This window comes from Botrytis cinerea, chromosome 1, assembly GCF_000143535.2.
Source record: "Botrytis cinerea B05.10 chromosome 1, complete sequence".
Taxonomy (NCBI): domain Eukaryota; kingdom Fungi; phylum Ascomycota; class Leotiomycetes; order Helotiales; family Sclerotiniaceae; genus Botrytis; species Botrytis cinerea.
Genome location: NC_037310.1, coordinates 1,886,731 through 1,913,514, shown reverse-complemented (window position 1 = coordinate 1,913,514; position 26,784 = coordinate 1,886,731). Strand labels below are relative to the sequence as shown.

At 45.1% G+C, this 26,784-nt stretch overlaps 10 protein-coding genes across 12 annotated transcripts; 6 read left to right on the top strand and 4 right to left on the bottom strand.

Moving 5' to 3' along the window:
• Nucleotides 1-88: 88 nt before the first annotated feature.
• BCIN_01g05410 (hypothetical protein) lies at nucleotides 89-1,365 on the top strand. The gene is made up of 2 exons (XM_024690544.1): nucleotides 89-456; nucleotides 509-1,365. Exons 1-2 carry the CDS (start codon nucleotides 242-244, stop codon nucleotides 1,287-1,289), a joined length of 996 nt encoding a protein of 331 aa, XP_024546313.1. The 5' UTR covers nucleotides 89-241; the 3' UTR covers nucleotides 1,290-1,365.
• Nucleotides 1,366-2,731, bottom strand: Bcrcl1. The gene has a single exon (XM_001561351.2). It carries the CDS (start codon nucleotides 2,647-2,649, stop codon nucleotides 1,423-1,425), a length of 1,227 nt encoding a protein of 408 aa, XP_001561401.1. The 5' UTR covers nucleotides 2,650-2,731; the 3' UTR covers nucleotides 1,366-1,422.
• Nucleotides 2,732-3,007: 276 nt separating this feature from the next.
• Nucleotides 3,008-5,729, bottom strand: BCIN_01g05390 (hypothetical protein). Of its 3 annotated transcripts, none has more exons than XM_001561352.2 (6): nucleotides 5,400-5,729; nucleotides 4,819-5,335; nucleotides 4,386-4,767; nucleotides 4,102-4,326; nucleotides 3,549-4,049; nucleotides 3,008-3,497 (listed from the first exon to the last, which is right to left on the bottom strand). In XM_001561352.2, exons 1-6 carry the CDS (start codon nucleotides 5,584-5,586, stop codon nucleotides 3,462-3,464), a joined length of 1,848 nt encoding a protein of 615 aa, XP_001561402.1. In that variant the 5' UTR covers nucleotides 5,587-5,729; the 3' UTR covers nucleotides 3,008-3,461. The 3 variants fall into 3 exon arrangements, with proteins under 3 accessions (XP_001561402.1, XP_024546311.1, XP_024546312.1); XM_024690542.1 differs by having other exon boundaries at nucleotides 4,102-4,323; XM_024690543.1 differs by having other exon boundaries at nucleotides 4,102-4,320.
• A 270-nt stretch (nucleotides 5,730-5,999) lies between these two features.
• Nucleotides 6,000-13,319, bottom strand: BCIN_01g05380 (hypothetical protein). The gene is made up of 2 exons (XM_001561353.2): nucleotides 6,935-13,319; nucleotides 6,000-6,877 (listed from the first exon to the last, which is right to left on the bottom strand). The coding sequence occupies exons 1-2, from the start codon at nucleotides 13,069-13,071 to the stop codon at nucleotides 6,340-6,342; spliced, it is 6,675 nt and encodes a 2,224-aa protein (XP_001561403.1). The 5' UTR covers nucleotides 13,072-13,319; the 3' UTR covers nucleotides 6,000-6,339.
• Nucleotides 13,320-13,690: 371 nt separating this feature from the next.
• On the top strand, nucleotides 13,691-15,696 carry BCIN_01g05370 (hypothetical protein). Its single transcript, XM_001561354.2, has one exon. It carries the CDS (start codon nucleotides 13,755-13,757, stop codon nucleotides 15,312-15,314), a length of 1,560 nt encoding a protein of 519 aa, XP_001561404.1. The 5' UTR covers nucleotides 13,691-13,754; the 3' UTR covers nucleotides 15,315-15,696.
• A 96-nt stretch (nucleotides 15,697-15,792) lies between these two features.
• On the top strand, nucleotides 15,793-17,404 carry Bcrfc2. Its single transcript, XM_024690541.1, has 4 exons — nucleotides 15,793-15,987; nucleotides 16,048-16,126; nucleotides 16,181-16,972; nucleotides 17,037-17,404. Exons 1-4 carry the CDS (start codon nucleotides 15,872-15,874, stop codon nucleotides 17,199-17,201), a joined length of 1,152 nt encoding a protein of 383 aa, XP_024546310.1. The 5' UTR covers nucleotides 15,793-15,871; the 3' UTR covers nucleotides 17,202-17,404.
• A 371-nt stretch (nucleotides 17,405-17,775) lies between these two features.
• Nucleotides 17,776-20,441, bottom strand: BCIN_01g05350 (hypothetical protein). Its single transcript, XM_001561356.2, has 2 exons — nucleotides 19,652-20,441; nucleotides 17,776-19,553 (listed from the first exon to the last, which is right to left on the bottom strand). Exons 1-2 carry the CDS (start codon nucleotides 19,865-19,867, stop codon nucleotides 18,105-18,107), a joined length of 1,665 nt encoding a protein of 554 aa, XP_001561406.1. The 5' UTR covers nucleotides 19,868-20,441; the 3' UTR covers nucleotides 17,776-18,104.
• Nucleotides 20,442-20,905: 464 nt separating this feature from the next.
• On the top strand, nucleotides 20,906-22,739 carry Bcppe1. Its single transcript, XM_001561357.2, has 3 exons — nucleotides 20,906-21,278; nucleotides 21,337-22,163; nucleotides 22,224-22,739. Exons 1-3 carry the CDS (start codon nucleotides 21,061-21,063, stop codon nucleotides 22,388-22,390), a joined length of 1,212 nt encoding a protein of 403 aa, XP_001561407.1. The 5' UTR covers nucleotides 20,906-21,060; the 3' UTR covers nucleotides 22,391-22,739.
• A 224-nt stretch (nucleotides 22,740-22,963) lies between these two features.
• BCIN_01g05330 (hypothetical protein) lies at nucleotides 22,964-24,102 on the top strand. Its single transcript, XM_001561358.2, has 2 exons — nucleotides 22,964-23,164; nucleotides 23,296-24,102. The coding sequence occupies exons 1-2, from the start codon at nucleotides 23,076-23,078 to the stop codon at nucleotides 23,798-23,800; spliced, it is 594 nt and encodes a 197-aa protein (XP_001561408.1). The 5' UTR covers nucleotides 22,964-23,075; the 3' UTR covers nucleotides 23,801-24,102.
• Nucleotides 24,103-24,685: 583 nt separating this feature from the next.
• BCIN_01g05320 (hypothetical protein) lies at nucleotides 24,686-25,642 on the top strand. Its single transcript, XM_024690540.1, has one exon. The coding sequence runs from the start codon at nucleotides 24,927-24,929 to the stop codon at nucleotides 25,464-25,466; it is 540 nt and encodes a 179-aa protein (XP_024546309.1). The 5' UTR covers nucleotides 24,686-24,926; the 3' UTR covers nucleotides 25,467-25,642.
• Nucleotides 25,643-26,784: the final 1,142 nt, after the last annotated feature.

Genomic DNA, 26,784 nt, shown 5'->3' with positions numbered 1-26,784 from the left:
TTACAGTTGTGCTTATGTAAGTACGACCAAACAACCCTGCAATGTCCAATCCACTCTGTCGCCTATTCCATCCTGTTGCGCATCAACAGCTTCAAAAGCTTTTGATAATCGGACCAGTGATTTATCAGAGCTGCAAGTCTTACTTGCCCTCTACTTTTCATGTTCAAAAAAGATGTGAACTTCTAAACTTCCGACCCCTCCCATACAAATCATCTCAAATCATCAATGACTCCTGAAAGCAATGAACAATGATTTCACATCAGTATCGGGCCCATCGGCAACCCCTCCCAATGGCAGAAGTGGGCCATCGAGCCGGCGACGTCGACATCGCTCCAGCACTCCCGCTCAAAAAAGAGCTTATGAACAAATGAGAAAGAAGTATGAGTTAGCAAGCTCGTTGATGGCAAATCTCGACTTTGCGGTTTACTGTCAATTATGCGTCTTATATTACATGGAGTATGTCGCTCTTTCCAACCTTCTTGATTTGCTCAAGCTAACACACTCAAAGCTGCTCGTTCTTCCAACTCTTCATACGTGCCCTCACTCAATTCATTATTCTTACGCCAAAGCCAAAGAATGTTAGACAGCCGCCTCAAAGTTCCTCATGGGTCGTAATGCTGCTGGGCACGAATATTCTTTGTATATTTTTACACCTTTTCCTTGCGCCATCGAGATCTACGGAGGAGATGAGAGGATATCTTCACGGGGGAATTATAATCGACCTTATTGGTCAAAAAGGCCCTTCATCGAAGCTGAAATTGGTAGTCTTGGATCTGCTCGTGTTGATTTTACAAGCCATATTATTCACAATTCATCTGGATAGAGAGAAGCTTGACAAGTTTTTGACGGCCTATGGAAAGAAAACTGCCGATGGGCAAACACCGCCCCCCACACAAGATTATGATGCAGAGGAACGAGGCGTATTGAGGGATCCTGTTGCCGGGCTGGAGGACATTGAAATGCAGTCGCTGGGTTCCACAGGAGCTGCCTCTCGTCCGCGAACTCGAGAATTCGCTGCAGGAGCGAATGAGCAAGATGAACGAGAAGAGTTGCTAGCTGAACCGGTAAATAGAGAACCGGATGATAGCCCATTGGATATTTTTTGGTCAGGGACAGCCGTTATAGGGGAGTTCAGTGTTTTAGATACCCTTCGCAGTCAGTTGGCACTCTCAGGGGCCGCTTCTGGGTCGTCACGGGCAAACTCTTTGTCTGCTAATGTCGCCGAACTTACGGCAAGGAACCCGAGGCTTGATTTCATTGCTCGAAGATTTCAGCGCAGCTTGCAATAATCCATTCAAGACGCTCAAAGGGAGATTTCACAAAAAGTGTTAAGAAGTTGATGTAACTTGCACATAATACTATATATGGTAAATATTTGTTGTTATGGATATAAATAAACGGGTGATAACTGGCTTTATTATGCTACTGTACGCCTCTGCCAACATTTCCCACCCCCGTGCCCTTAACGCTTACTATGATATCCTCGCTTTCGTCTTCTTCCACGTCCCGTAAACCCCAACTGCTTGCCCCGAACTTTTTCAGATCTCTTCCTAGTGTTATTAGATCCTCTGAGGCTATTATTTCTCGTCCTAATCTCAATCTGCCGATATCCTCTGAACCCATTGCCATCATTGTCAGTACTGTGGGTGCTCCAGCCTTCGTCACGCACCCTCCTTGCGATATAATTTCTAGCAACTGATATGCACACTGCTTTCCAATATCTTCAGGCGCGACACCTCCTGCACTCGGGGAGACCACATCCGCCGTATATATTACACCCGCAGAACTGGTCTCCGCAATCAATGCCAATCCAAAACCTACTCCTGTCCTCTTTTTCGCGCTTGGGTTCGTTTTGTCCTTTGCTGATACTAATGGCGCTTGATCGTACTGTGTCGCAATATGGATATCTCCTACCAATGGATTCAAAATTCCCCTAGCCTCGTGTATCATTCTCGCATTATGACTGTTGCTCACACCTGTCGCATATGCCACTCCTCTTATCCTCCTCACCCTTCCGGGACTCCTGTTCAGATGCAAAGTTTTAGGTAACGCCTTGATCTGGCTGCCAAACCGTAACTCTACTACACCTCCGCCACCCTTGCCTCCCGCACCCGGACAACTTCTCTGTAAAACTCTGATTTCTAATTTGCTTGCCATGATCCCGAATGGTTCGTAAAGTGGTAGAATGGCCGTTCTGACGCTATCCACTGATATGTCTCCTGCTTCCGTTGAACTTGTGATGACTCCTTCTCCCTCAAACCTTACATTAACGGCCTTCTTTGCAAAAGGCGCAAGCATACATAAAGGCAGCAAGAAATAACTAACTCCCCGAGTATTATTTGCCGGCAAGTGACACTTTATCACTCCATCCACATCTGCACCCAATCCATCAATTGACCCCGCTATAACACCTGGATTGTAGACCAGCGTTGTACCGGTGTAAGATATCTGTACAGATGATCCATTGCTGACGGATTCTAAGAGGCGCAAGAAGGATACTTCGTGAGGTGCAAGACCCGGATTGGTAGGTGAGGAACTTCGGATCTGTGAGATATGAATCGGTCGACCTGTTAAAGCAGAGAGAACGAGTCGGTGGCTCAGAGACTTATGGGTCGTAAATCGAAGAATTTCGGGGGTAGGGGCGGACATTGTATATTGTGTATGAGGTTTTTGTGAATTCAGATCGACAAATTTTATTTTTGCGATAAATAATTCTGCCAGCAACGACTCCTGATAAGGAGGCGGTGAATCCCGCATTCCCCATGCATACTCGCCGTACATTTATTTACTACTAGGTACATAGATTCGCTCATTCATAATTTGGCGTGCCAGTTCTTCATGTTTAGCAATGGTTCAAAAGCAGGCTCCGAAAACACCTAGAAGTTTTTTGGTGCTTTGATGACAGAGAAGCTGAAGTCAAACGGGGTGTTTAAGGTATAATTGTACAAAATCACATTCACAAACGCGCAAGTTCTCTGTGATCTATTAAGATCTAATCAGAGAACAGTCAAGTAATTTGGGAATTGCCATCAATGTTTTAGTATCTTATTTGTGATTTGGGCCAATTTCCTAACGTAAATTGAAGAAAACCTTAATGTCAAAGAAGCAAAGTGAGCGTTCATCCGGGCCAACTTGAAAATCCGCAGTCAACTCCCCACGCGTCCGCCATAACTTGCTTTTCAGAAAAGGAAATTTGTACAAGGGTGATTTTTGGCATTCTGAAAAGCCAGGGGTTAAAAGAAATAACAATCCGATAGCTCTTAGTGTTACAAGGGGAACCCGCAAAGCAAATGCAAAATTATCAACCTCAAGGCGGGACGATGCCTGAAAATACGACGACTGGAGACCTAAAGGGGGCCAATTCTGCCCATTAACCGATCTTGATGCTGATCGCACACGCTGGCCGCAAACTGTTTGGCCTAAGCTGGTGTATTTGTTGCTTCCCTCAGAGGGAGAATAATTCATGCTTCTGATTCAACAGCTGGTGCTTCCGCTTCCTAGTATCCTATTAACATCTATTGCCTCAATTTTTCTAGAAGGGGCTTTACCTTTGGAGATTCTTCTGCGGCAGGGGCGGGGTCGTCATTGCTGGCAACCTCTTCTTTGGGTAGCGCGGTAAGTGGCGTGTCGATAACAGGTGATTTTTCCTCTGTCTTTGACTCATCGGCTTCGGCGACACCATTTGCTGCCACGCTGTCGGATTTTGGCTCGTCTTTCTCCTTACTGTCCTCGCTGGTACCGTTGACAGGGGCCTCGGTGATAGCTGGTGCAACCTGTTCGCTGGCGAGAAGTCTGTTCCATTTATCAAGTAAGCTCTGAGACCTTGATTTGAACTGAAATTCATCTTCTTTGGGAATGACAGGTAGCTTCAAAATAGCCTTGAGAACTTTGTTTATTTTGGTTACTCTGATGATGCTAACCTCGAGATCGGCATAACCTTCGAGTTTGTTCACATACTCGGACATTTGCTGCATCTCATCTGCCTTGGGCTCTTGATCTTTAGTTAGAAGACCTTTTTGGAGCTTGTGCCTCAAGAACAGGATCTCTTTCTAGAATAATTGTTAGAAACATTCACTAAGGTGTTAAAGGAAGTCAACGAACCTCTTTCTTTACCCTTTTCTCTTCTGGGGTGAGTTCTGGTTCAGGAGGAGCGACAGGGGCGGTGTCTTTGCTTTTCGCAGCAGCCTTCTTTGTCTTGCTCTTATCCTTTGCAGACTTGGGCTCCTTTGCTTCTTTGGCAGGCTTTGGCGTAGATGTACCATTCGCAGCCTTTGGAGTATTGTTCAACTTGATACGAGGCTTCTTTGGGGCGGTATCAGGCTGCTGCTGGGTTATTGTGTTAGTCTTGATAATAGTGTAAAACTCATACTAGAATGGCAACATACTGTATCATCCTCGGGAACCTGTGAAGGGTTTTTGCGCTTCTTCTGGGTTGATTTTGGTGCTTCGACCTCCTCGTCATCAGGAATAGCACTGACGTCCATCATCTCTGTGTCTTCATTGTCATCCGATTTAGGGGCAGCTTTCTTTGGCGTCTTTTCTTTCTTCTCTTTCTTTGCCTTCTTGGCCGCCTTTGCAGCCTCTTTGGCTTCCTCGTCCGCTCTCTTCTGCTCCATGAAATCTGTTAAGACAGTTTTGAAATAATCTAAGTCGTTTTTTTCGGCGGCAAGTTGATGCGCAGCATACAAATCTTTGCGCATGTTACTGGGAACATCCCCGACGGTATCTAGATCGAGATCAAGGAGGTCGTAATTTGGTATCCAGCCACTAAATTGATCAGTAAGATTCATCTAAGGAGGTTTGCTGAGCGCTACTCACAACTCATTCGTGAAAAGATACATGACAGGGAAAGTTCTGTCTTTAGCCTTAGAACCGCCATCTTCGTAATCACTTCTGTATGTACCGTCTGCTCTCATTGCTGTGACTGGGCGAGATTTGATGAGGGTGCTGGGAAGCATATCCTCGTCGCAGACAATTGCAGGCCACAAAGGATACCCCTTCAATCGCACATAGAAGTAATCGCCGGGTTTCGCATCCGTATGCGTCAACTTCGCCTTGGATTGCTTTTTGTTCAACTTTTTCTTATGTTCTGGCACGTTAGACTTGCGTCGACCCTTTAACTTGCTGGCTGAAGCTGGTGTGCTAGCGGTAGCATCTGCTAACTCTGCAGACTCGTCCGCTACTGGAGCTCCATCCTCTGATTGTTCTTCGCCCTTCAATTCTGCATCGTCGCCATCTGCGGGGGTAGACGCGGGCGGCGCCTCCTGCACTGAGCGATCGGGAATTGTTTGTTCGTCCATTTTTTCAGATTTAGCTTCGGCGTTGCTATCTTTAACTAAACAAATTAGATTAGTAAGAGAAAAGTGATGGAAATTGAGACAATAGAAAAGCAATTGTACCTTCTTCCGTCGCGCTCGTACCGGAAGTCGCGACTGGATCCTCGGAAACAGCTTCATCCTCAACACCATTGCTCCCGTTGGCGCCTTCCGACACATCGACTTGGGGCTCTACAACAGCATCTGGAGCTGAAGTGCCTGGGGACTGAGGGGGCACCACCTCATCTCGCGTGCTTGCCTCATCCGCCATTGTCGCGACACAGCTTCAAAAAAGTTCAATGATATATGTAAGGCGTGTTGGTAGGATATTTATTGACGCGTAAAGAATGCGTGAGATGATTAAGATGGTCGTGGATAAATAATCTGATGGAGGTGATAACTTTTTGTTGCTGCTTGGGAAGAAGGAATTCTGGAAATCAAAATGTCGCTTGAAAAGAAGTTACGCCTGCGCGCTAGTGAGGCAATAGTCACGTGGTGGTGGTGCGGTGGATTCTGTACACAATACACTCTCGACTACCCCCAGCCTCCCGGATATTAGTCGGAGAGGGTGACGCGAAAAGTGAGTTCCAGATAATAACAGTACAGTAACAAAGCTGTACTAACTTGTAATTGAATATGACATTCAATGTCAATAGTGAAAAGGTATTGTTGAAGAGAAAGAGATGATGACAGAGAATTTTTTGACATACATAATAAACAAGAAAGAATTGAAAAATAAAATAAGATCAATAAGACATCATTGACAGAACCTTCTGTCGTGTCATGATCAACACACGAGTAAGAATCCGCCCACTGTTGGGCCACCTTCTGACGTAGCCAATCACTTTGCGAGCGGCGTCCGTGGCACAGGCAGCACAGTCACAAATATCGAACAAAACCCAATGAGGATGCGGAATCCAAGGCAACCCCCGAGCAAATCAATCAATCTCGAGATATGCTTTTGACCAACTAAACCTATCTATTATACAGCAATGCTTCGTCGAGACAAAAGGGGGAAAGTGGCTCATTCTTCTTCATCGTCTTCTTCGTCTTCATCTTCATCCATTCCTTCCGCTACCGAGACATGGAAACTGGGATCTTGATCGACACCCACATAACTGTCGCTCATGAGGAACAACTTTAGATCATGCTCTCCAGGTGTTGGCACCGTATATTCCAGCCGAAGGTTCAGCGCTTTCCCGATTGTAACCCGTTTGATAGCAAGTAACGTTTTCGTACCCTCATCGCCCACGACTAACCACCAATTCTCCATTTTCTTTGCGGGGTAGAATGGAGCATGTACGGACATATCCACCTCTGCCGCATCATCTTCGTCAACATCTCGCACAATCTTGATTTTAAGGTAAGCTGGTGATCCAGCCACAATCTCCTCCGGATCCTCCACTTCAAAGTCAAGCTCAATGTTAGGATATTTGGAATTTGTGAAATTGGCTGCTTGTGCCAATTGCGTTTGCGAGAGACCAAGTCTTTTAATGAGAGCTTCATAGTCTGGATTTTCGGAAGGATCCATTGCGTCCATAAACTCGAAGATGTCCTTGATACTGTAGATGTGTTTGATTAGCGGGGGTACTTGATCAGTGTGAAAATTTAAAACATACCCAGATTCGTTTGCAGCCTTGATGACCTCAGGCGTGAAGTGAGGAATCTGTTTCAAAGGACTATCGCGATCCCACATCCCTTGTACGACCATTTGCGACATTTCCATGGCATTCATGGCGTTAATATGACCGTCTGAGGATAAAACATCTACAGTAGCACTTAAGAGGCCAAGAACTTTCGTTAGAATGATCTCTTGATCCTTAGCAAGATCAATCGGTAGCTGCATTCTGGAGAAGTGGGCTTGAAGTAGGACAAATGCCTTGAAGTGCGGCGAATCAAAGCTTGGCTGAGCCATCTTGACTGGAAGTCGATCATACACTCTACGTAGCAGACTGTCTTCGTGCCTTCTGATCTGGATAGTTTCGAATTCAGTTGCCGAAGTGACAATTTCCAAAATACCCTTGAGCTTGGTACGGCCAGTCAATGAAAGCAAGAACGTTTGCATAGTGACGTATGAAATATTGTAATAAGCAGCAATCATTGCCGCGTTTAATGGAGTGACAGAGTCATCATCTTCATCTAAATCAATGATCTTGAACTCGGCCAGATCTTTCAGAGTAGTTTCTACAAGCTCCGAGAGGTGGGCACTAAGACCTTCATGGGATGTATCTTTGAGACTATAGTAGCTGGGGTTTGCAAGCAATCTTCGATAGAAGTACGTAAAAGTAGTCCAGTTAATGGCATCGCTAGCTGACTCGATCATTTTGGTACTGATCTCTGAAACGAAAGCATCATGCAAATACACCTGAAGATGACTCTCGATTGGAAGAGCTTCATTCAAAAACTTCTTGTAGTACTCTCTCTTGACAGCTGGTACCATCAAAACGCCCCTACTAATTTTGTCTTTCAAAGGTCGTGTTGCTTTGCCGAACATTTGTAGGATCTCGCTAAGAGGATAGTCGACGTAGCGGTGCTCCCTGCCTTCATAGAACTGCGTACCCATCACAATGACTAAATGTGCTTTGCAATCAAGTTCCCAGCAAACATCGCGAGACGCTACCATTACTTGTATTGCCCCATTATCGTAAAGATGTTTCACGATACGTTTATCGCTTGTGCTAAGAGCCTCATGATAATAACCTATGCCATGAGAGATGGATTCTGCTAGCGCTTCTTCTTGGATTCGTTCTAATAAAGGCTTCATCTCATCCACATCGGCATGCAGGAACCGATCTTCGTCGTCGCTAGCTAGACATGCCAGGAGTAAATCACGGGTTGTAGCACGGGCTTGCTTTCTACTAGGAACAAATACAAGAGCAGGCTTGTCTGGCGACATTTGATTTATGGCAAGGTAGGTTGGCTTTGCCATGGCAAGCATGAGAGAGGGGAAATGGGGAATAGTGAACGACTGAATGTGGAGCTCTAGAGGAACCGAACGGACGTGAGGACTAAAGTTGTAGATGTTGTGCTTCTTTGCATCTATCCATTCTCCAATATCACGAGCATTGGCAAGCGAAACACTCAGCCCCACGATTCGCAATGGCAATTCGGTTTGTGATCGGATATAATGCATGCGAGAGACAATAATCTCATAAACAAACCCAGCCTGTCCACCAAGCATGTGCAATTCATCGGCGATGAATAATTCAACATTTTGCACGTTTTTCCGACGTTGCCATTGTCGCGATAGAACATCCCATTGAGAAGGTGTTGCGAGAATTAAGTCACCTCTCTCTAAAAGTTTTAGATCGGCAGTGGTTTCTCCTGTGAGCTTTACAATTTCTTTGCCTCCTAGAAGTGTCGAAAAACGCTTCTGCCAATCTTGAAGACGAAGATCAACAAGTTCTTGGAATGGTGCAATGTAGACAGCACGTCCTGCTTCACCCTTTTTCCAGTGATGGAGCAACGCAAACTCTGCGCAAACAGTCTTGCCGCTTCCGGTAGGGGCCCCGACAAATACGTTGTCATCAGTATCAAAAAGGGATTTAAATGTTTGTGTCTGGATCTTGTTAAATCGATCCCAGTCTGGGTACAATGATTTGAATTCATCGACTTTTAATGCTGCAACAGGCAAAGGCTGTAAATCCAATAATGGTGTATGAGGTGGAAATTTCTCCGGCAGGATGAGTTTCTGGAACGAGACTGCAAGCTTGGTTTCACAATTCATCCATCTGTCCGAGACGACAGTGATGAAATAATGGGGTGGCATGGGCTCTGTGATTGGGACAGTAAATTCGATAAGATGCTCGTTCATTTCGGCTTGAGCAAAATCTTTGCGAAGAATGAATTGATCGTGGAAAAGAATATCCTCGCCATCACAATCTTCAGCAATGATCCAAAAACTTTCCGCAGCACCATGGATTTCATCGTCCCACTCAAACTTTGGTGTGATGGTTAACTCTACTCTCAGCATTGATCTCGTCATCGGTTGCACTTGTGCCTGCACTTCCAATCGTGGAAACTTTGCAACAAGATTGCAGACAGTTCGGCCTGCTTTCGGGAGACCTAGTAATTCGCCCATACGTGGTGGATCAAGATCAAAGTAGTTGGCCCATGAAACGTCAATTCTCTCGGCTTTTTGTATGATGTCCCTAGGACATCCGGCAAATTGTCTAAGTGGTGACATGGTTGGCCACATGCGCTTCTCTGCCATTTTGCAAAGCTCCAAAGCCGTCCTGGCTACCGAGGACCACCCCTTCTTAAGAGTAATTTCGAAAATAGCACGTAAAATTCTTCCAGCCGACTGAGTGACGTATACCAGATCTGCCATCAATGCTAGTCCATCCAGTTTCAATCTCGAAACGTAAGCCTGCAAAAGGACATTTATCTTAGCATGAGGCTCTTCGACACTTTCTTTCACAGGAATTGGTACACGTCCTAGAAGTTTGGCTAGTTCCAACTTTTCTTCTTGGCGAACTGGGATGTACTTGAATTCGTCACTCAACGCGAAGACGCGGAAAAGTTCTATTGGCGTAATTGATGGTTGAAGGTGGTGGTTGTAAGTCAACATGGAGTTGTGCGTGATGTAATAATGAGATGCAATTCTACCAAGTTCAGTCGCTTGTAGTTTACCCGTCTTCTTGTCGTATTTGATAAGGTTAGACTTCTCCAGCACCATAGCAGCAGAATGGATCAAATCAACTCGCTTTTGCTCCAGGGCGCTGTCATCTTCATAATCGGCTCCCACGCTGTACAACCCTGGTGAGCGCAGCATTCGCACGAATAAATAAGTGTATCCTAACCAGTCAACACCTTCATCGCGACTACGGACATTACCAAGAACGACCTCTGCGTTTAGATTGTCTACCAATCTGCTCACAAACTGACTCTCGATTGGCAATTGTTGATTCAAAAGTGATAGATAATACTGCATCTCGTTCTGGGTGGTGATGATGATACCCTCTCCATATGTGTCATATTGGGGACGGCCAGCACGCCCAAGCATTTGTAGTACATCTTGTGGACTCAATTCCACCCAACTTCCTTTCTCCGGGGAGTAGACTTGAGTACCTTTGATGATGACAGTATGTGCTGGTAGATTGACACCCCATGCCAATGTAGCAGTACAGACTAGTACTTGAATTAAACCTTCATGAAAGAGTTCCTCGACAGATGTTCGATCAGGCCTGTTCATACCAGCGTGATGTATTCCGAAACCGTAGGGTAACAAGTCCTTGAGCTCTCGATCGCTGACCTCTTCGGCCTCGGAAGCGAGAGTCTCTCGAGTTCCCGACACATCACTCCGTAAAATCTGTCCAATTGTCTCCATTTCCAAGGCTTTGTCTCGAATATATCTAGCTGTTTTGGCGGTCTCCTTACGAGAGTGCACAAAAATGATCATCTGGTTTCGGTTCGTCCCTACATGCTCCAAAACCTTGGTATAAGTTACGTCGTTCATAGTCTTCAGTTGTTTGATAGCCTTTTTTTCTGTTATTCCAACGAATTCCTGGCGAAGTGGACAAGGACGGTATGATCCATCAAAATGGAACATGCCTTTGAGAGGATCAACGCGTAAAAAGCTTGCGACATCACGGTAATTAGGCAATGTAGCGGAAAGACCTATCAGACGAACAGGATCACCAGTCTGCTCCATCTTTCTAATAGTACGACTCACAATACTTTCCAGAACAGGTCCACGGTCATCATGCAAAAGATGGATTTCGTCGATAATAATGAGACGGACCAGATTGGTGTAACTCAAATCAGTAGCTTTTCTAGTGATGACATCCCATTTTTCAGGTGTTGTCACAATGATTTGGGTATCGGCAATTTGTTGCTTCGTGAGCTGACGATCTCCAGTCAATTCAGAAACCTGGATGCCATATGGCTTTAGTCTAGCACCGAAGTTTCCTACTTGTTCTTGGACCAAAGCTTTCAGAGGCGCAATGTAAACAATTTTGAATGCGTCGAGGTTGATTTCACCAGTCTCTGGATTGCGATTCTTGCCGATTTCTCGTAATATAGTCAACATGCCAACATTCGTCTTGCCACTTCCAGTGGGCGCGCAAATAAGCATATTGCCATCGTCTTCGAAAGCTGTCGGAAAGCACTGCGACTGGATCTTGTTGAGCTTGACTGTGGACGAGAATGGAACTCGCGCCCATTCAGGCATCTCTGTAACTGGGATGTCACGATCGGAAGGATCGTTGCGCTTCTTGGGGGGCGGTACATGAATCTCTTCATATCCTTTGAATGTCCGCTTTGTAGATCCCTCTGGCAACTTGACCTTGGGATTTGTCATCAAATGATTGCCTTGATCAAAGACAAGATTTTCAAGATTAATGAGCTTTCGCGGCTGCAGTCCACCAACTAAACCATCCCCGTCTTTTTGCTCGTTCTTGGTGCCGCCATTAATGTATTCGGCTGGAACGTCAATATCCATTTTCATTTCCAATTTTCGTTTCTTCGATCCGTCTGCTGGAGCACCTCCGCGAAGCTCATCCAAGATCCATCGTAGACCCTCGGAAGCAATTTCACGTTCTACAACACCTCGAGCTTCAGCATCTTCAGCCCTAGCTAAACGAGTGAGCCAGACCACCTTATCACGGTTGGCGATCAATTTGTGTACGAGCTCATGATGCTCATAATCAAATAATTCTGCAAGATCGTTTTCGATTTCCCTGAGAGGTTTCTCATCCCCACCTTCTTCCGCGGGGGCCCCAGAGAGAGTGTGAAGTACTTCCTGTGTTTTAAGTTGTTGTACATGCGCGTCTGTGTATACTGAGCCAATTTGTCGTTGTAGCCAATATGCATCAATTTCACGTGCGGGTATGAAGTCTTTTTTGTCTTTAGATGAGTCAGCGTTCTGTGTTGAACCAGAATCCATAATTATTGCTTCCTCTTCGGGCAGCTCCTGGGATTCTTCATCTCTATCCACTCCAGCGCCACCAGCCTTGGCGACTTCCTCATCACCAGGGCGGTCTTGAGCGTCATCCTCATCTTCAGATGACTCTTCTCGAATTTCATTAAGCACCTCATCACCCTCCTCATCGGAATTATCGTCGAATACAACAGCTACTCCTTGGCGGTCATCTATTTCAGCGCCGTTTTCGCCGCCGTTATCTCCATCTGCCATCTCTTCGTCTTCATCCTGCGCGTCATAATCTGTAATCTTTTTGCCCAAGTTTACAAGCTCGTTGAACTGCTTTGGATTCATACTAGCGCCTAGCAGGTCGTCGATCTCCTTTTTCTTGTCAAAATCTTTCATGTCATCATCCTTCAAGTATTCCAGCACGGCGTCAGTGGCACTTCGAACAACTTCGTGAGGAACGTCTCCGAGATTATTGGCGACTGTGGTTAAGATGAGATCGTAAGTTGCTCGCGTTGCCGAAGTCCTAGGTCTATATCGAATACCCTCAACCAGGGCATCTGCAGCTGATAGTATTCCAGTTCCTCGTAGTTGTGCTGGCTCTCCACGCTTGCGTTTGCGCTGTTCTCGTTCCAAGACATCTTCGCCCTCGCGGTAACCTCCTCTTTCAACATCTGGAAGGCCTGAAGCTTTCTTTTTCTGTTTCGGCGCGTCCTCGCGGGCATTTCTCGAGCCCATATCCCGGATACTGATTTGCCCCGCCAGTGATTCTGGATCTCCCGTCACCTCATCGTTGCGGCGAGTAACGAATCGACGGTCCGCCTGGAGAACCAGATTGGACATCGCCGCATACTTGTACTGCGACACATCGCGCTGTTGGTCCGTCATTTTTGTAAGTCGTCAATTTCACGGTGTCAGAAAGGCTGAAGCCTATATGGCGGGTATTGAGAAGAAATCGAAAGAAGATGGCTGGAAGGAAGGTTTCAAGTCATCTGAAGTAGGTCCTTTAAAACATGGATTATGAAATTTATCTCCAATACACTGATGGATCAAAGAAGGTATGCAAAGAAATTCAACAGACGCCACAATAGAGGGTATTTTGATATCAGTTTGTTAGAAGAGGTCTTTGAGTTCCCAAAATTCGCAAAATTAAGGTTTAACGCGAGGCCACTAAATTTACTTTTGATGGGCGCTAGTGTGTCTGCCGCCTCGTGCCTACCTAGGTAGGTGTTTTTAGCAACAATATCAGCACACTTGCCAAAATATAGGTCCTGGTCGTAAATTTTCAATTATGTATAGAACAAATATCGGGTAATGTCATGAAATCGTTCAAGCCGGAATGGAAAGTTCTGAGGGATACTGTGTTGATAAGTTACAGTTGGGATAATTATGTATCAAATTGTTGTTGGTTCGATGTTATATGCCACGAACCAAGCGGAGCCGTATGCCGCTACACGTCAACAAGATCACTCAATAATAAGAAAGTAAAGTAAATATAACTTTGCCCGGAGCAACGCAGCCCTGTACATCTTCACACCAGCAAACTTATCAATATTCATGTTCTGGTCAAAATGGATGATTTAGCAACTCTTCCCGAGAGTATTAGACAAATACATCAGACCTTGAGCCCTTATATCAAGCAAAGACAAGATGCCCTACACGTTCGGCATGTTCTCGCTGCCCACTTAAATTCCAATGTGAACTCTGGAGACAGCATCTTGACACCTGCAACTTTGTCTCTTGCAGAACCTGCCTCTGAAGTGACACAAGGCTTAGGCTTTCCGGGCGTTCAGCATGATTACCTACGCAGCCTTCAAGCTAATTTGAAGGCTCAAAGAGACTTTGCAGCAATCAGTTCACAGCGTGATGAGCTAGAATCTCACAGCGAGATTCAAGCAAGGACTCTTGATAAAGTTGCATCTAAGGAGATGGCTTTACATGCTTTCTTAGATCTAGAAAAGCTGCGCCAGAGGAAGGAGCGTCTTCGCATCATTCAAGATGTCGTGGATCAACTTGCACAGAAGCCTGCAGCGACACAAGACTATCTCGACTTGAAGAGCGTGGACGTGCTGAAAAATATTGGTTCTTTACCGCCGGTTCCACCGAGTGTTATGGCACCGATAGAACATCTTCAAGATTCTGAGAGAACTGATCTGAAATCGCTCGTCGATCGATTAGAGAAGTCAGTTTTACGTGCACAACTTCTTCTCAAAAAAGAACAAAAGTTATTGGCAAAAGTCAGAACTGATGCTGGTACACCAAGGGATCAGCAAGAACGGGATGTTCGACAACAAGCACTAGAAGCAACTCGTAATGAGTTGATCAACTGGATCGAGACGGAATTAGGAAAGGCTGGAGAGTCGCCAGCAGCATCAGAGGGACAAAATTCAAGCATACCTGAGCACATTGGAAAGGAATACATTGAGTCTCAGCTTGCATCCATAAAGCAAATATATGGACAATACCTTGAAATTAGGAAAAGATTACTTGTCGCTGCTACTGAAAATCTTACTACAGCACTTCCCACAGAAGTCGGAATAGAGGACTCCTCTGATATGCTCATAGATGAGCCTACAAATGACATCCCTAATTCCAGAAACGCGTCGACATTCTCTTACCTGGAAGACCTGGTTCTCATTTCAAACGAGCAGAAATCTACTATACAGCAGAGATCTTACCTCACCAGCAGTCTCGCAAAACAATGCAAAGAAGCCAGCAAAGATCTAGACAGGCTAGTCGATGAAAGCCATCTCTTGCCTACCTATCCTATGCAGACTGTTAACAATCCTCAACGGAAGAGACTGGGAGAGCCAATTTCGTTTGAACAAGAAATTTCGAATAGTGATAAGCCAACTTTATCCACCAGAGCCAAAGCTTGGGTCTTTGCAGCTGAATCGAGTAGCATCGCGACTAAGGAAGCAGTTTTGGAAAGATTGGAAGATGGGGAATCTGCTCTTGCAGGAGCCTATCAAACTCTCAAAGATCTTCAGCGTCTTTTAGGGTGTCTTCCCGAGGAACAAGGCGCCGAAGAAGGCAGACAAAAGTTGGGAATCTCGAATATTGGTGGAGTTTGGTCTACTCTAGATGGCAATCTCGGAGTTATAAGGACAGACGATTTAACGTCGGATTGATCACAATCGTCGGAGGTTGGTCTCGTGGGTTGTGATGTTTAGGATTCAAACGTCAATGTTCACATGGATACTTTCAGACTTGATTCAGCAACATTGTTCTGAGCTAATGCAGATGGTTTGTTCGAACTTGAAGGTGTAGATTGTCGGTTCAATTAAGGTCTATATGTCACTGAGCAGAATCTGCCCTTAGGTTAAGCTGACAGAACCAATGTTCTGGTTAAATTTGTAAAAGCGAAATATTCTGTTAGATGGAGGTGCTAAATAGCCATCCTTGAAGTCAAATTTGGAATCAATTTTTGCAGTACCATACAATATGATTCGAACACTTCCTTTGATACCAATGCTTTCGAATCGAAATGACAGACAACAGAATTATAATGCATGTGATGAGCTCGAGGCAGCCTAATAATATTTCTTGATATTACAGCCTCGCGCTAAACATGTCGCGTAGAGTGGAATTTCACGACGCGTCTCCCTTGAACACACTTTCCAACATCTGAAATTCAAACTTTCTTGCGACCTGTCAAATCTCGGAAAACCTCACGATTTTCTCCAAAATGGCCAGCTTCTTCGACATCAAAGCTCGCAAGGCGGAAGCGGCTTCAAACGGCACCGTAAATGCAAAAGAAGAAGCTAAGAAAAATAATCGCATGCAGCCATGGGTTGAAAAATAGTCAGTCTTTTGTTCCCAGTGCCATCTCTGTCTTCGATAACTTTACTGATGGATTCGTAGTCGACCCAAAGGTCTAGGGGATGTTACGGCGCAAGATCATACCATCACTGTTCTGCAACGCACACTGCAATCCTCCAATGTTAGCACCTTCCTTTCCCCCTCCTCAAACCAGCTCTAACATCTCCTTTCCCAGCTCCCGCATATGCTCTTCTACGGCCCCCCGGGCACGGGTAAAACATCTACAGTACTCGCTCTCGCCAAGGAACTTTACGGTCCCGAACTCATGAAATCCCGCGTCCTTGAACTAAACGCTTCCGACGAACGAGGTATATCTATTGTCCGCGAAAAAGTAAAAGATTTCGCCCGCATGCAACTTTCCAATCCGTCGCCCGCCTATCGTCAGAAATATCCATGTCCGCCTTACAAGATTATTATATTGGATGAGGCGGATAGTATGACGCAAGATGCGCAGAGTGCGTTGAGAAGAACAATGGAGACGTATAGTAGGATTACAAGATTTTGTTTGATTTGCAACTATGTGACGAGGATCATCGATCCCTTGGCGAGTAGGTGTAGCAAGTTTCGGTTCAAGAGTTTGGATAAGGGGAATGCGGTGGTTAGAGTGAGGGAAATTGCGGATAAGGAGGGTGTTAGGTTGGAGGAGGGGGCTGTGGAAGCCCTGATTAAGTGCAGCGAGGGAGATCTGAGAAAAGCTATTACATATTTGCAGAGTGCGGCGAGGTTAGTGGGAGCGGTTAGTCAGGAGGGTGAAGAGAGGGACAATGCAGATAAAATGGATGTAGATGAAAAGATGGTTACGGTGAGCAGCGTGGAGGATATCGCAGGAGTTATACCAGACAACACGATTGAGAAATTGGTCAAGGCCATGCAACCGAGATCAAGAGGAGTTGTCTACGAAGCTGTATCCAAAGTAGTCGTTGATATGGTGGCAGACGGGTGGAGTGGCACACAGGTCGTCTCGCAGGCATGTTTCTTTCCTCCCCTCACATTCACAAAATGTAATAGAAGCTAACACACACACACAACAGCTGTACCAAACCATCATCAACTCCGAACTGATCGCCGATTCCCACAAGAACAAAATCGTAGCTCTCTTTTCAGAAGCAGACAAACGACTCGTGGATGGTGCAGACGAACATCTCACTATCCTTGACCTGTCTTTAAGGATATCCAATATTCTAAGCAGTTCTTGATCGGCGTTTGACATGATATCATGATTCCGAAAGATGGTTTGGGGTGGCATGTGTATAGCAAAGGCATTGGCGTTAAGGTTACCATGAAAAGCAGACACGGAGACGATATTAGGAAAAGCGTATGTAGCCATAGTATGTATCATGACCTACCTCTTCACAGTTTAGATTAATATGAATAAATGAAGATTAATATGAGCCTGTCATGATCACCGTTGATGTTATAGAGGAAGGAGGGGTTCTGGAATATAGTTGCTCCATAGTATCTCCGACTTTTGTCGCATATCTGGTATCGTAAGAAACTTTTGCATTCTTGCTCCAAGTTTAAATCTGAAACCGCCTACCTAGTCTCTTAAGGAAAGGGTCCTTAGTGGAGATATATAAGTTTTAAGGGGAGCTTATTAGTGTTGCTTTGTATAAGTGCAAATACTAGAGCTGAGTTGTGACGGTACATTTCAGTACTATACTAGGTATGATTAGAGGGGCCACATGAAGTAAATCAAAGTGACTTGTGTCGATTTTCGAATGGAACAGATAGAGTCGAGGTGAGAGGGGAAGGGATACGATGAATGATTCTTGAGTGAATAAGATTACAATTCGGTATGTTGCTTGAATGTACACTGGGTTTAGATGGGTCAAGACATCATAAAGGTGAGAACCGAGTAAAGTTTCAAAAGAATGGTATGTGTTGATTACATAGTTAAACAGGTAAACTAATCATAAAAGAATATGGAAGTCCATCCAACCCGACCATCCAGCACCAAAATAGAAATGCAAATGTACCAACCATTAATCAAGAACCTCCAGAAAAAAAAAGGCATTCATATATATACCCATCATATGCTCATTTGCTTTCGAAAGTAATGTCCTATGATTCTCGTTGCTGACCCTTTCCCTCGCTCATTATCAATTTAACTCTGCCATTATTTCAAAGTCCGCAGCTCCTTTGACCAACTTCTTCAACCTCTTCTCGATGATCTCTCTTCCCTCGAGTGTCTTCCACACCTCCGAAGGAGCCCCTTTGACCACATCCCAACTTTTCAGGTTATCCGTCAAGTGACTAAGATCTTCTTGTTTCCTCTTCCACTCGTCATTTCTCCTAACCTCAATTCCGGAACTTATCAGTACAAGTGGTGTACTTGCATACTGTATATTCCTTGCACTACTAACCTCATTCTTCGTCAATGAATTGGCTACCAGAGATTCTTGAAGTTTGGCCTTGAGAAACTTTCCACCTTGATAAGCTGAACGCCCGAATACTCGATCTTCACGGGTGCGACCCTTGAAAATGGCGCCAAATGTACGATCCAGACCGAGAGGTGAGAGAATACCACGACCCCAGAGAACAAAGCCCCTCTGTGGTGTACCGAGACGGTAGAGAAGATCTTCATGGAGAGGGTCGATGAGAAGAAGACCTGCAATTTCACGAGCGTGTCGGGAGGAGAAAATTCGACTATAAATGCTGCCTACACCTGCACTAGCAAGAATCCAGGGGCCTTCTTCACCTGCACGAGCTAGAGCTTCTGAAAGTGCGTCCGCTGCCATGCCTGCTGAGAACGGAGATGGCGCATTGTCAGACCATGCGATTCCAGGTCGATCAGAATAACAATACCGGCTAATGCTTCCATTGGCAAAAGCATTTGTCGCAATCTGGAGCATACCATGCTCGAACGGTCCCTCGCCAGCTTCAAATAAAATTGTTGGGTTCTTCTTGCCCTTTGCGTCTGTAACATTACCTTCGCAAAAGACATGTATTTGGTATTTGTCACCATCAACGTAATATCGCTCTCCTGGTGGCGCAAGGGAGGCATCGCGAGATCTCAAGATGAGTGTAACCGATAAGAGAACGGTAACAATTGCCAAAATTACAAGAATGATTGTAGATATTAAGACGGAACACCATTCTCTGAGTGTTCGGCGAGTCTCTGCTCGGCCAGTTAAGCGTTCTTCCTCTTCTATCTTGCCAGCCGCTACGACTCGATCTGTAACAATCGTCCATATAGCTATGAGCAGGGCCCAAACAACACTAGCAATCCCAACCCATCCCTCCTCTACACGAAGGCGTGGGACAGCGACAATCATTATCATGTCGACCAATAGAATCACGGCGATGACAAGACATGTTACTTGTGCGGCTTTGGAAGGTGTCGAAAAGAAAAGAAGCACAATGAGTAGCAGGCCGAGGGTCAAAGTAGTATACGAGAAGTCGAAGAAACCAGAGCCCCTTGAGTGCATGCCCGGCGGGGAAACAAAAATTGATACCAGTAGCAACACCCACCACAGAAATGTGATAATGGCGAACAGGACCGTGAAGTATCGTAGAAATCGTACGCTCCATAAATTATATGGAGATACCTGCATAGATAAACTATTAGCATAAGGTTACAATAAATCTACCATCGGGAGATTGCAGCCTTGATGGCAGGTGAAATAGAAGGGGGCGAGAAGCTTACAGCAGGGTCATCGGGACTCAAGTAGCCATCGCGGCTTGGTGGAAGTAGACGAGTATGCTCGTCAGCTTCATGAGAATAATGAGGTTGAGAGTGTACTTGGTGAGAAGCTACGGGCTCATTCGAATCTCCATTTTGAGAATGGGAATGAGAACGCACACTTCCCGAGGCTGAAAGATGTTCGTTATCCTTCTTGGAACCCCATAAGGAGGAAGCCATGATAACTGTGTTGAGGGATTCCTAATTGTGGAGAGACTTCTGCGACAACAATCACGACAAGCTATATCGTGAGTAAGAGATGAAAGGACTGATATGGAATAATAAGAAATCGGATCTTCTGAGCAGAAGGATAAAATGAAAATAGATTTAAGGAGGAGATCAGTCGTCACCATGAGATACTAGGTTGGCAAATAACCTGGGCACCGAGAATGTTAAGAGTCAAGAAAATGGTAGAAATGAACTAAAGGTCAAGATCAAGATCAAGCAAGGAAAGAAGATCGTTTTGTTGTTGATCTAAGCCCAATAGAACTGGCGTTGTGCGCGTTGATGAAGCTAGGTAGCTTTTGTGTGTGGTAGATACCGGTATATGTGTGTATGTGTGGTTGTGAGCATTTACCTACCACCGGGATTCTTCTGCTGCTGCTGCTGCTGCTGCGTATTGCCCTTGTCCCTGCTCCTCTTCCCGTCCGTAGCATTGGTTTTAGATTTTGAGGCTTGATCAGTGATCATTGATGGATACCCAACATATGAAAGAGGCGGAGGCGGAGGTGGAGGTGGAGGTCAATGAACCAGCTTGTTTTGGAGTTGGGGAGAGAAGACCGAGGGAATTGAAGGGGATGATGTCATTCTTTGTTTGTGCCATAGCTTAGCACCCTAGTAATAATAAGGAGGTAGGTCGGTCGGTCCATCGAGACATCGGTCACTGGACTGGTGACAACCTACACACCTATGTAATATACGTGCCTACTGATAAAATATAAGGTTAATAAGCGGCACGCATACATACACACACACATACATACATACATACATACCTACATAAATCATCCTCTCTGGTGCTACTAACTTCAACCAATTAGTTCCCTTCCCCTCCCTCTCCAGGAATCTGTTTAAATGATGACATCCTCGAGCACATCCTTCGCCGTCTGAATATTACTAAGCGATGTTCTTATCTTATCTCTGCATTGAATGGCTGGTGCTTTTGTGTGGCTGACGACATCATTATGGATTTAAATCTACCTATTTCGTCAACCTCTTGGGAGCTTCATACACAAATTGGTATTTTTCTTCTAAAATAATCTGGTTTTCAGTCGATAGCTTGCTGGGACTCGAATTTGTTTCCCTCACAAATGATTTCCAGCAGACGATATAAATAAATTTCGCAGAGTTGGTTTCTGCAAATAACCCTCAAGATGAGCGATTTACAAAGGTCCTTTGTTAAGCCTAAACTACCAAAGTTTGCTCCGCCAGAATTCAACGAGGCCGACGAAGAAGAAGGAGAAGGGATTGATGTGCCTAGTGAACTACCCGATCTGCCAATAGATGACGATTCTTCCTCGGCATCTTCAGCTTCATCTACTGGCACCATCATACCATCCTCGAATCAGAATTTGTTTGCTCGGCCGCAAGGGTTTGTTCTTGCTTCTTGCTCATTGTTTGTGCCGGGCTGATACATTCCATACCGTCAGTGTTCCCAATAAACGAACGATGGACCAGATACCATGGACGACTTATTTTGAACGAGAACTGTTTCTCGAACGCAAGATGGAAGCGGAGATCATAATGCATCATGTATACCTTACGTCTCCTGTTGGGTCAGCACCTTTGTTTGTTACGCATCATGGAGCAGGCTCATCCGGTCTCTCGTTTGCTGTTTTGACGTCGGAGATTCGAAAAAAGCTACCTTCTGCCGGTGTACTTTCCCTTGATGCTCGAGGCCATGGCTCTACGGATATCTCTCCAGAGGCAGCACTTCTTGATCTTAGTCTAGAAACATTGAGTTCAGATCTGTTATATGTTATTGAAACCACAAAAGACAAAATGGGATGGAAGCAACTTCCGCCTCTTGTACTTGTTGGTCACTCTCTTGGCGGTGCAGTTATTACAGATGTCGCAAAGGGCGGAAAACTGGGCAACTCGGTTCTTGGATACGCAGTTCTTGATGTAGTCGAGGGATCTGCTATGGATGCTCTACAAAGCATGCAAACTTACTTATCGACTCGCCCACTAGGCTTTCCGTCACTGCAATCTGGCATTGAGTGGCACATGAGATCGAGGACAATACGTAATTCGTTGTCAGCGCGGACAAGTGTGCCTGGGCTACTGAAGCACAACGAAGAAGCCAGTGGATCACGATCGTGGACTTGGCGTACAAACTTGGGGGCCACTCAGCCATTTTGGGAAGGTTGGTTTGTTGGACTTAGCAAAAAGTTTCTTGAGGCCAGAGGTGGAAAGCTATTACTGCTTGCGGGGACAGACAGGCTTGACAAGGAGTTAACAATTGGACAAATGCAAGGTAAGAACCATCTTTGAATGTGAAGTCTGAAAAGAGCAGGCTTGAATTGACAATCAATAGGGAAGTATGCACTGCAAGTTTTCCCCGAGGCTGGTCATTTTGTTCACGAAGACCTTCCTGAGAAGACAGCCATGGTGTTGGTAGATTTCTATTCAAGAAACGACCGAAGTGCATTGGTATTACCACCAAAGGTATCAGATCTGATTAGGGCTGGTAAAAGAGTATGAACTCAGCTAGATATTTTGACGGCTACAGAAAAGGGGTTTCAACAATTATGAAAACCATATTATTACTTCCTTAAAGCTCCTTAGGGAGTCAACGGCCGACATCGAACATAACCTCTCGGCGTAACGAAAAATCTTGGGTTCTCTACGTGGCCTGTGTTTTGAAGCGTGGGGAGCACAGCAGGATGCTTAATGCGTGCACAGCGCATTGAAGATGGGAAAGCGGAATTGCGGCTGATGGGTTGTGGGTCTCAGCACCATCCCACCATTACTTTCCATCGAATTAGATATCCTGGTGAGCTTAGGTAGCTCGGGTCGCTTACTACACGTGCCGAAATATTCAATACTTCCAAGAGAGAGCAACATCAAATTACCTCTCCTAGAATGTCACATTCGCCGTTCCTCAGGGGTCTGATCAAACAAGGTAACCAATAGATTTCTCCAGGGACATAAATTTTACAATTTTTAACCGTTGAAAAACGGAACCATGGGCTGCTAGGCATCCAGATCATCTTTTGTGGGGGCTAAACAGCATTACTTTAATCCATTTTTCCTGCTCTTCCTCAGCTTTTTTGTGACACACTTAATGATCTTTCCATCAATCTCATTTCACGTGTAAAATAGTCAAAATCAAGCTCTCATTTGATTGTGCAGCCTGATTAACATCACTATTTCCGACATTGACAGCATGCACTTCTCAAACTCACTTCTCGTCGCTGGGCTCATTGCCTTGGCCTCAGCATCTCCAGCCCCAGAGCCAACGACGCCAACTGCATCGTACGTTTGACATGTCTATTTTACCTACATCTACTCCCAAACTCTGGGGTTTCTTTTCCCTTTCAATTGCCGTAATATTTCCTTTCTGTGCATGTCAATTGTACTTCTCCTACTAACACACTCTCCCCAAGTCAAACTCAAGCTCTAGTTGACGACCTCCAATCATACATCCTCGACCTTGCAACCCAACCCATAGTTTCCAGCCTTGCCACCGACACCGCCGCTCTCAACTCTCTCGAAGCGTTACAATCGTCCCTCCTAGTCGATGTTAAGAACGGCGAGAATCCAAACACATCCGTGTTGACTGCTTTGCCCTCTCCTCTCGCCAGCTTCATCGGATCCATCTACACGGCAGAAATGAGCATCATCAGTAAAGATGGATTTGGCGATTTGATCTCAAGCGAAACTGCTAGCGAAGCTGCAACTGCATCGGCTACCGGTGCGACACAGACGTCAAGTGGGACTCAGAAGACTTCGACGACTGGGACGGCGACGGCGACGGCTGGATCGGCGAGTGCAAGCTCGACTGGGCCGGTCACTAATGAGACGGGTGCCGCTGGTGCCTTGGGTGTTGATATGTTGAAGATCTGTGGAGGTTTGGCGGTTGGTCTTGTGGGTGCTGTGATGGCTCTGTGATGGAATTCATCGGTACTTATTATGATACATGTCACTCATGTTGTTTCGAGATTCTTCTAGCTTTCAGGAGCATGGGAGTATGAGACCATGGTTCTTTCGTTGATGACAATTAATGAAACCAATTAGTTTAAAGCTCTCTCTACGTGCAATCCTGATACTGGGGAATGTTACTACAAATTTTGAGAACGAGTGAATTTGGACTCGTCTTGGCCATTGGCCACACGTCATAAAGCTTCTAGTAGTGAGAATTTAAAAGAAACGAGGGGAAAAAAAGTGCAGATGAATTCATTTGATAACTTCCACCTTGCCTAGACAGTATTGTCTCTTAACTCTCGAGTGAGATATACGCGCAGATCATATGACGTTTGGTATCTGCACAGATACTAGAGCCGAAAGCTTGTTTTGTCAGTGGTGGTTACGAAAAGGGTCAACCGTTGAGCCGTATAAGTACACATTAGAGTGAACAGAAAGCCTCTCGCGCGGTCAGTCTGCATGACGGTTCTAGTGTTGGCATTCAAAAGAGAAAATCGAGAGCGAGGCTACCCCAAGACAGATGAATTGGGGATTGATGAAAAGCCGACATGCGGTGATCGTCTGGAAACAGAGTATTCAGACGAAGCTTCAGGGGAAAGATGAATTTGCCTCGCGAGAGAAATGTAGTATCATATTGTAGTCAAAGTGTTTATGTAATATTGATGAATCTGGAATATGATGCCAAAACCGATGCAAAAGCTGAGGTTGATTGCCATTAGAGTTGCCTAGCACTCTAGCATTGGTTGTGTCTGTAATTATGCTGTTCTGAGCATTTTGATCGAGTGTCTAACCTTGCTTTGCAAAATGCCGATTTAGACCACGTTTGTCCCCTAGGGTAGGGTGACAAACTTCGCGGTCGATGTGATTTGGCCAAGTCTACTGACTGACATCTTCAGGCCTGCAGGGTTCTGTTATTACTATTGTTTTCTGATTTCATTTTTCCTTCGAAGATAGGGATTTGTGTTGGTGAGTATTAGAAATACAGACCTAAGTCACGATTAAAGCCCTGTCTTATTTTGGCGGAATGGAGCCAGCAGAGTAGTCTATCCAGATAGTATGCCGAAATCTTTGCAAAAAACACTTCGTCTAGACCATGGCAACTTGGTGGATTGATATCAGGTCGTATAACTCTATAGTCTTATTTGTACATAAGAACACCCCGATACATAAGGTGGAATCCAAATTCTTCATTTTGTATTCCAATCCTCATCATCTGAGGAAGTCTAAAACGCCTTCTAGATCTAGCTTCAATAGAAAATCCATCGACAACGAAGATCGGAAACGCAAACATAGCAAATCTAGTAGCGTCTCATCTGGCAATAGCAACAGCAATAGCAACAGCAATAGCAACAGCAAGGGCCATGGCAAGAAGAAAGAACGTAGCAACCCTCCCAAAGAAGATCGTGCAAGAGGTAGGGAAAGTTCCTCCTCGACAGAACGCTCGAACTCTCAAACTTCGACGAGAAACTCAGATAGATCTAATTGGGCTGCAGGTGAAGAGCTTCCGACAAATGCCTTGGAGGCGGAAGATCTAATCACCCATCAGAACCAAGGTAATCGCCAGCCATTAAGTGATAGTCCATCGCCTCCACACACCCCGCCTAGACTAGACTTGAAAGAGAAAAGTTGCTAGACTCCTTCTCTTCTTTGAGTGGGACGCAAAGCCAGAAACTTGAATCAAATGTTAATAGATTAAGAATGGGGAGAGTATGGGTGAGCTCCCAGAATTCAGCGCAAGCAGGAGAAGCTGCTCAACTCGATCGCGAAATCAAAGACGCTCGAGAAGCTCAAGAAGAATTGACTCGATCACGGAGAGGTTGATATTCAAGACTTCAGAAGCAATGAGATACAAGAGTTATCGAAGATCTGTTGGAAAAAGCAGAGGATCGGAACAACACATATCGCGTGTTTTCGGAAGATGGGTATCATGAATATGGAGTTTAGAATATCTGTACACTCTTCAAAGACTGTAGAGGAAACAAGAACTACTTTCACAATATAGACGATCGAGCGAAATCCAAATATGACACGTAACAGCTACCCGAGTATCCTGCCCTTTTTGTCACCAAAAATCTCTAGTTATTGTAGATATGATAATATACCACTTAGCACCGTGCGGAATATTGACCTTTAACCAGATTTGCCACACTTGAATGTAAAGCGAGGAAAATCTTGACTAAAGAGCATCCCTTACCGGCAGTGAGCTTTCAGCTAGACAATTAGTGCGGCAACAGCTGCAAGGTAGAACTACTACTCGACGGGAAATCTGGAAAAAAAATTGCTAAAAACTTGGGTCTGTGGGTGTACTTGTTGCTAGATAAATAAAAGCGCACAGGAACACATGTCGATCTCGTGAAGCTGCTGGCCATTTCCTTCCAACAGGTTCTACACTCATACTGAACAAGATTGCGAGGACTCTATTTCCAATGTCAAGAACTTGGCAGCTATGCCAGTTCTGAAGAATTGGCCATGTTGACACCCTGACCATTCTTGTTCCGTTTCAGCAAACATCCATGTTGCAGACATTTTTCTTGCATTGGCGCATGTAGTCGAATTTGGAAATATCGTCTGTGGGGATGACTGCCCGTCCTTTGTTTGCCGCAGTATTATGGAACAAGAATGATGATTGAGATGAACGACTAGAAGAAGTAGACAAAGCAGACCATACCAGAACAGGTATTTTTCCTCGAACAGCCCGAGATCGACCACCTTCAGTGCCCGCAAACTGGTGCTCACTAAGCTCAACCTTATATCGATTGCCGTTTCAACTTCGACTCAAGCTTGTCTCTTTCAAAGTCGCAAATCGTGCAACATCGAGTTGTCATAGCATTTCCAACTCTTCTATTTTTCTGTCTCCCTTATCTATCGAATTGAAGAATTCTGGGCACACGGAACAGACAAATTGCATCAACAAAGCCTAGAATTCATCAGCAAAACACACCCTTGCTCCC

Bases quoted from the DNA above. Each gene is read 5' to 3' on its own strand.
- Bcppe1 (XM_001561357.2), top strand. From the start codon at position 21,061: ATGAGCGATTTACAAAGGTCCTTTGTTAAGCCTAAACTACCAAAGTTT. The intron at 21,279-21,336 runs GTTTGTTCTTGC...CCATACCGTCAG, and splicing joins TTGTTTGCTCGGCCGCAAGG to TGTTCCCAATAAACGAACGA. The intron at 22,164-22,223 runs GTAAGAACCATC...GACAATCAATAG, and splicing joins AACAATTGGACAAATGCAAG to GGAAGTATGCACTGCAAGTT.
- BCIN_01g05320 (XM_024690540.1), top strand. From the start codon at position 24,927: ATGGCAACTTGGTGGATTGATATCAGGTCGTATAACTCTATAGTCTTA.
- Bcrfc2 (XM_024690541.1), top strand. From the start codon at position 15,872: ATGGCCAGCTTCTTCGACATCAAAGCTCGCAAGGCGGAAGCGGCTTCA. The intron at 15,988-16,047 runs GTCAGTCTTTTG...ATGGATTCGTAG, and splicing joins CAGCCATGGGTTGAAAAATA to TCGACCCAAAGGTCTAGGGG. The intron at 16,973-17,036 runs GCATGTTTCTTT...CACACACAACAG, and splicing joins GCACACAGGTCGTCTCGCAG to CTGTACCAAACCATCATCAA.
- BCIN_01g05410 (XM_024690544.1), top strand. From the start codon at position 242: ATGAACAATGATTTCACATCAGTATCGGGCCCATCGGCAACCCCTCCC. The intron at 457-508 runs GTATGTCGCTCT...ACACACTCAAAG, and splicing joins TGCGTCTTATATTACATGGA to CTGCTCGTTCTTCCAACTCT.
- Bcrcl1 (XM_001561351.2), bottom strand. From the start codon at position 2,649: ATGTCCGCCCCTACCCCCGAAATTCTTCGATTTACGACCCATAAGTCT.
- BCIN_01g05330 (XM_001561358.2), top strand. From the start codon at position 23,076: ATGCACTTCTCAAACTCACTTCTCGTCGCTGGGCTCATTGCCTTGGCC. The intron at 23,165-23,295 runs GTACGTTTGACA...ACTCTCCCCAAG, and splicing joins CCAACGACGCCAACTGCATC to TCAAACTCAAGCTCTAGTTG.
- BCIN_01g05380 (XM_001561353.2), bottom strand. From the start codon at position 13,071: ATGACGGACCAACAGCGCGATGTGTCGCAGTACAAGTATGCGGCGATG. The intron at 6,878-6,934 runs GTATGTTTTAAA...ACACATCTACAG, and splicing joins AAGGCTGCAAACGAATCTGG to TATCAAGGACATCTTCGAGT.
- BCIN_01g05390 (XM_001561352.2), bottom strand. From the start codon at position 5,586: ATGGCGGATGAGGCAAGCACGCGAGATGAGGTGGTGCCCCCTCAGTCC. The intron at 4,768-4,818 runs GTGAGTAGCGCT...TGATCAATTTAG, and splicing joins TATCTTTTCACGAATGAGTT to TGGCTGGATACCAAATTACG. The intron at 4,050-4,101 runs GTTCGTTGACTT...CAATTATTCTAG, and splicing joins AGAAAAGGGTAAAGAAAGAG to AAAGAGATCCTGTTCTTGAG.
- BCIN_01g05350 (XM_001561356.2), bottom strand. From the start codon at position 19,867: ATGGCTTCCTCCTTATGGGGTTCCAAGAAGGATAACGAACATCTTTCA. The intron at 19,554-19,651 runs GTAAGCTTCTCG...TTATCTATGCAG, and splicing joins TGAGTCCCGATGACCCTGCT to GTATCTCCATATAATTTATG.
- BCIN_01g05370 (XM_001561354.2), top strand. From the start codon at position 13,755: ATGGATGATTTAGCAACTCTTCCCGAGAGTATTAGACAAATACATCAG.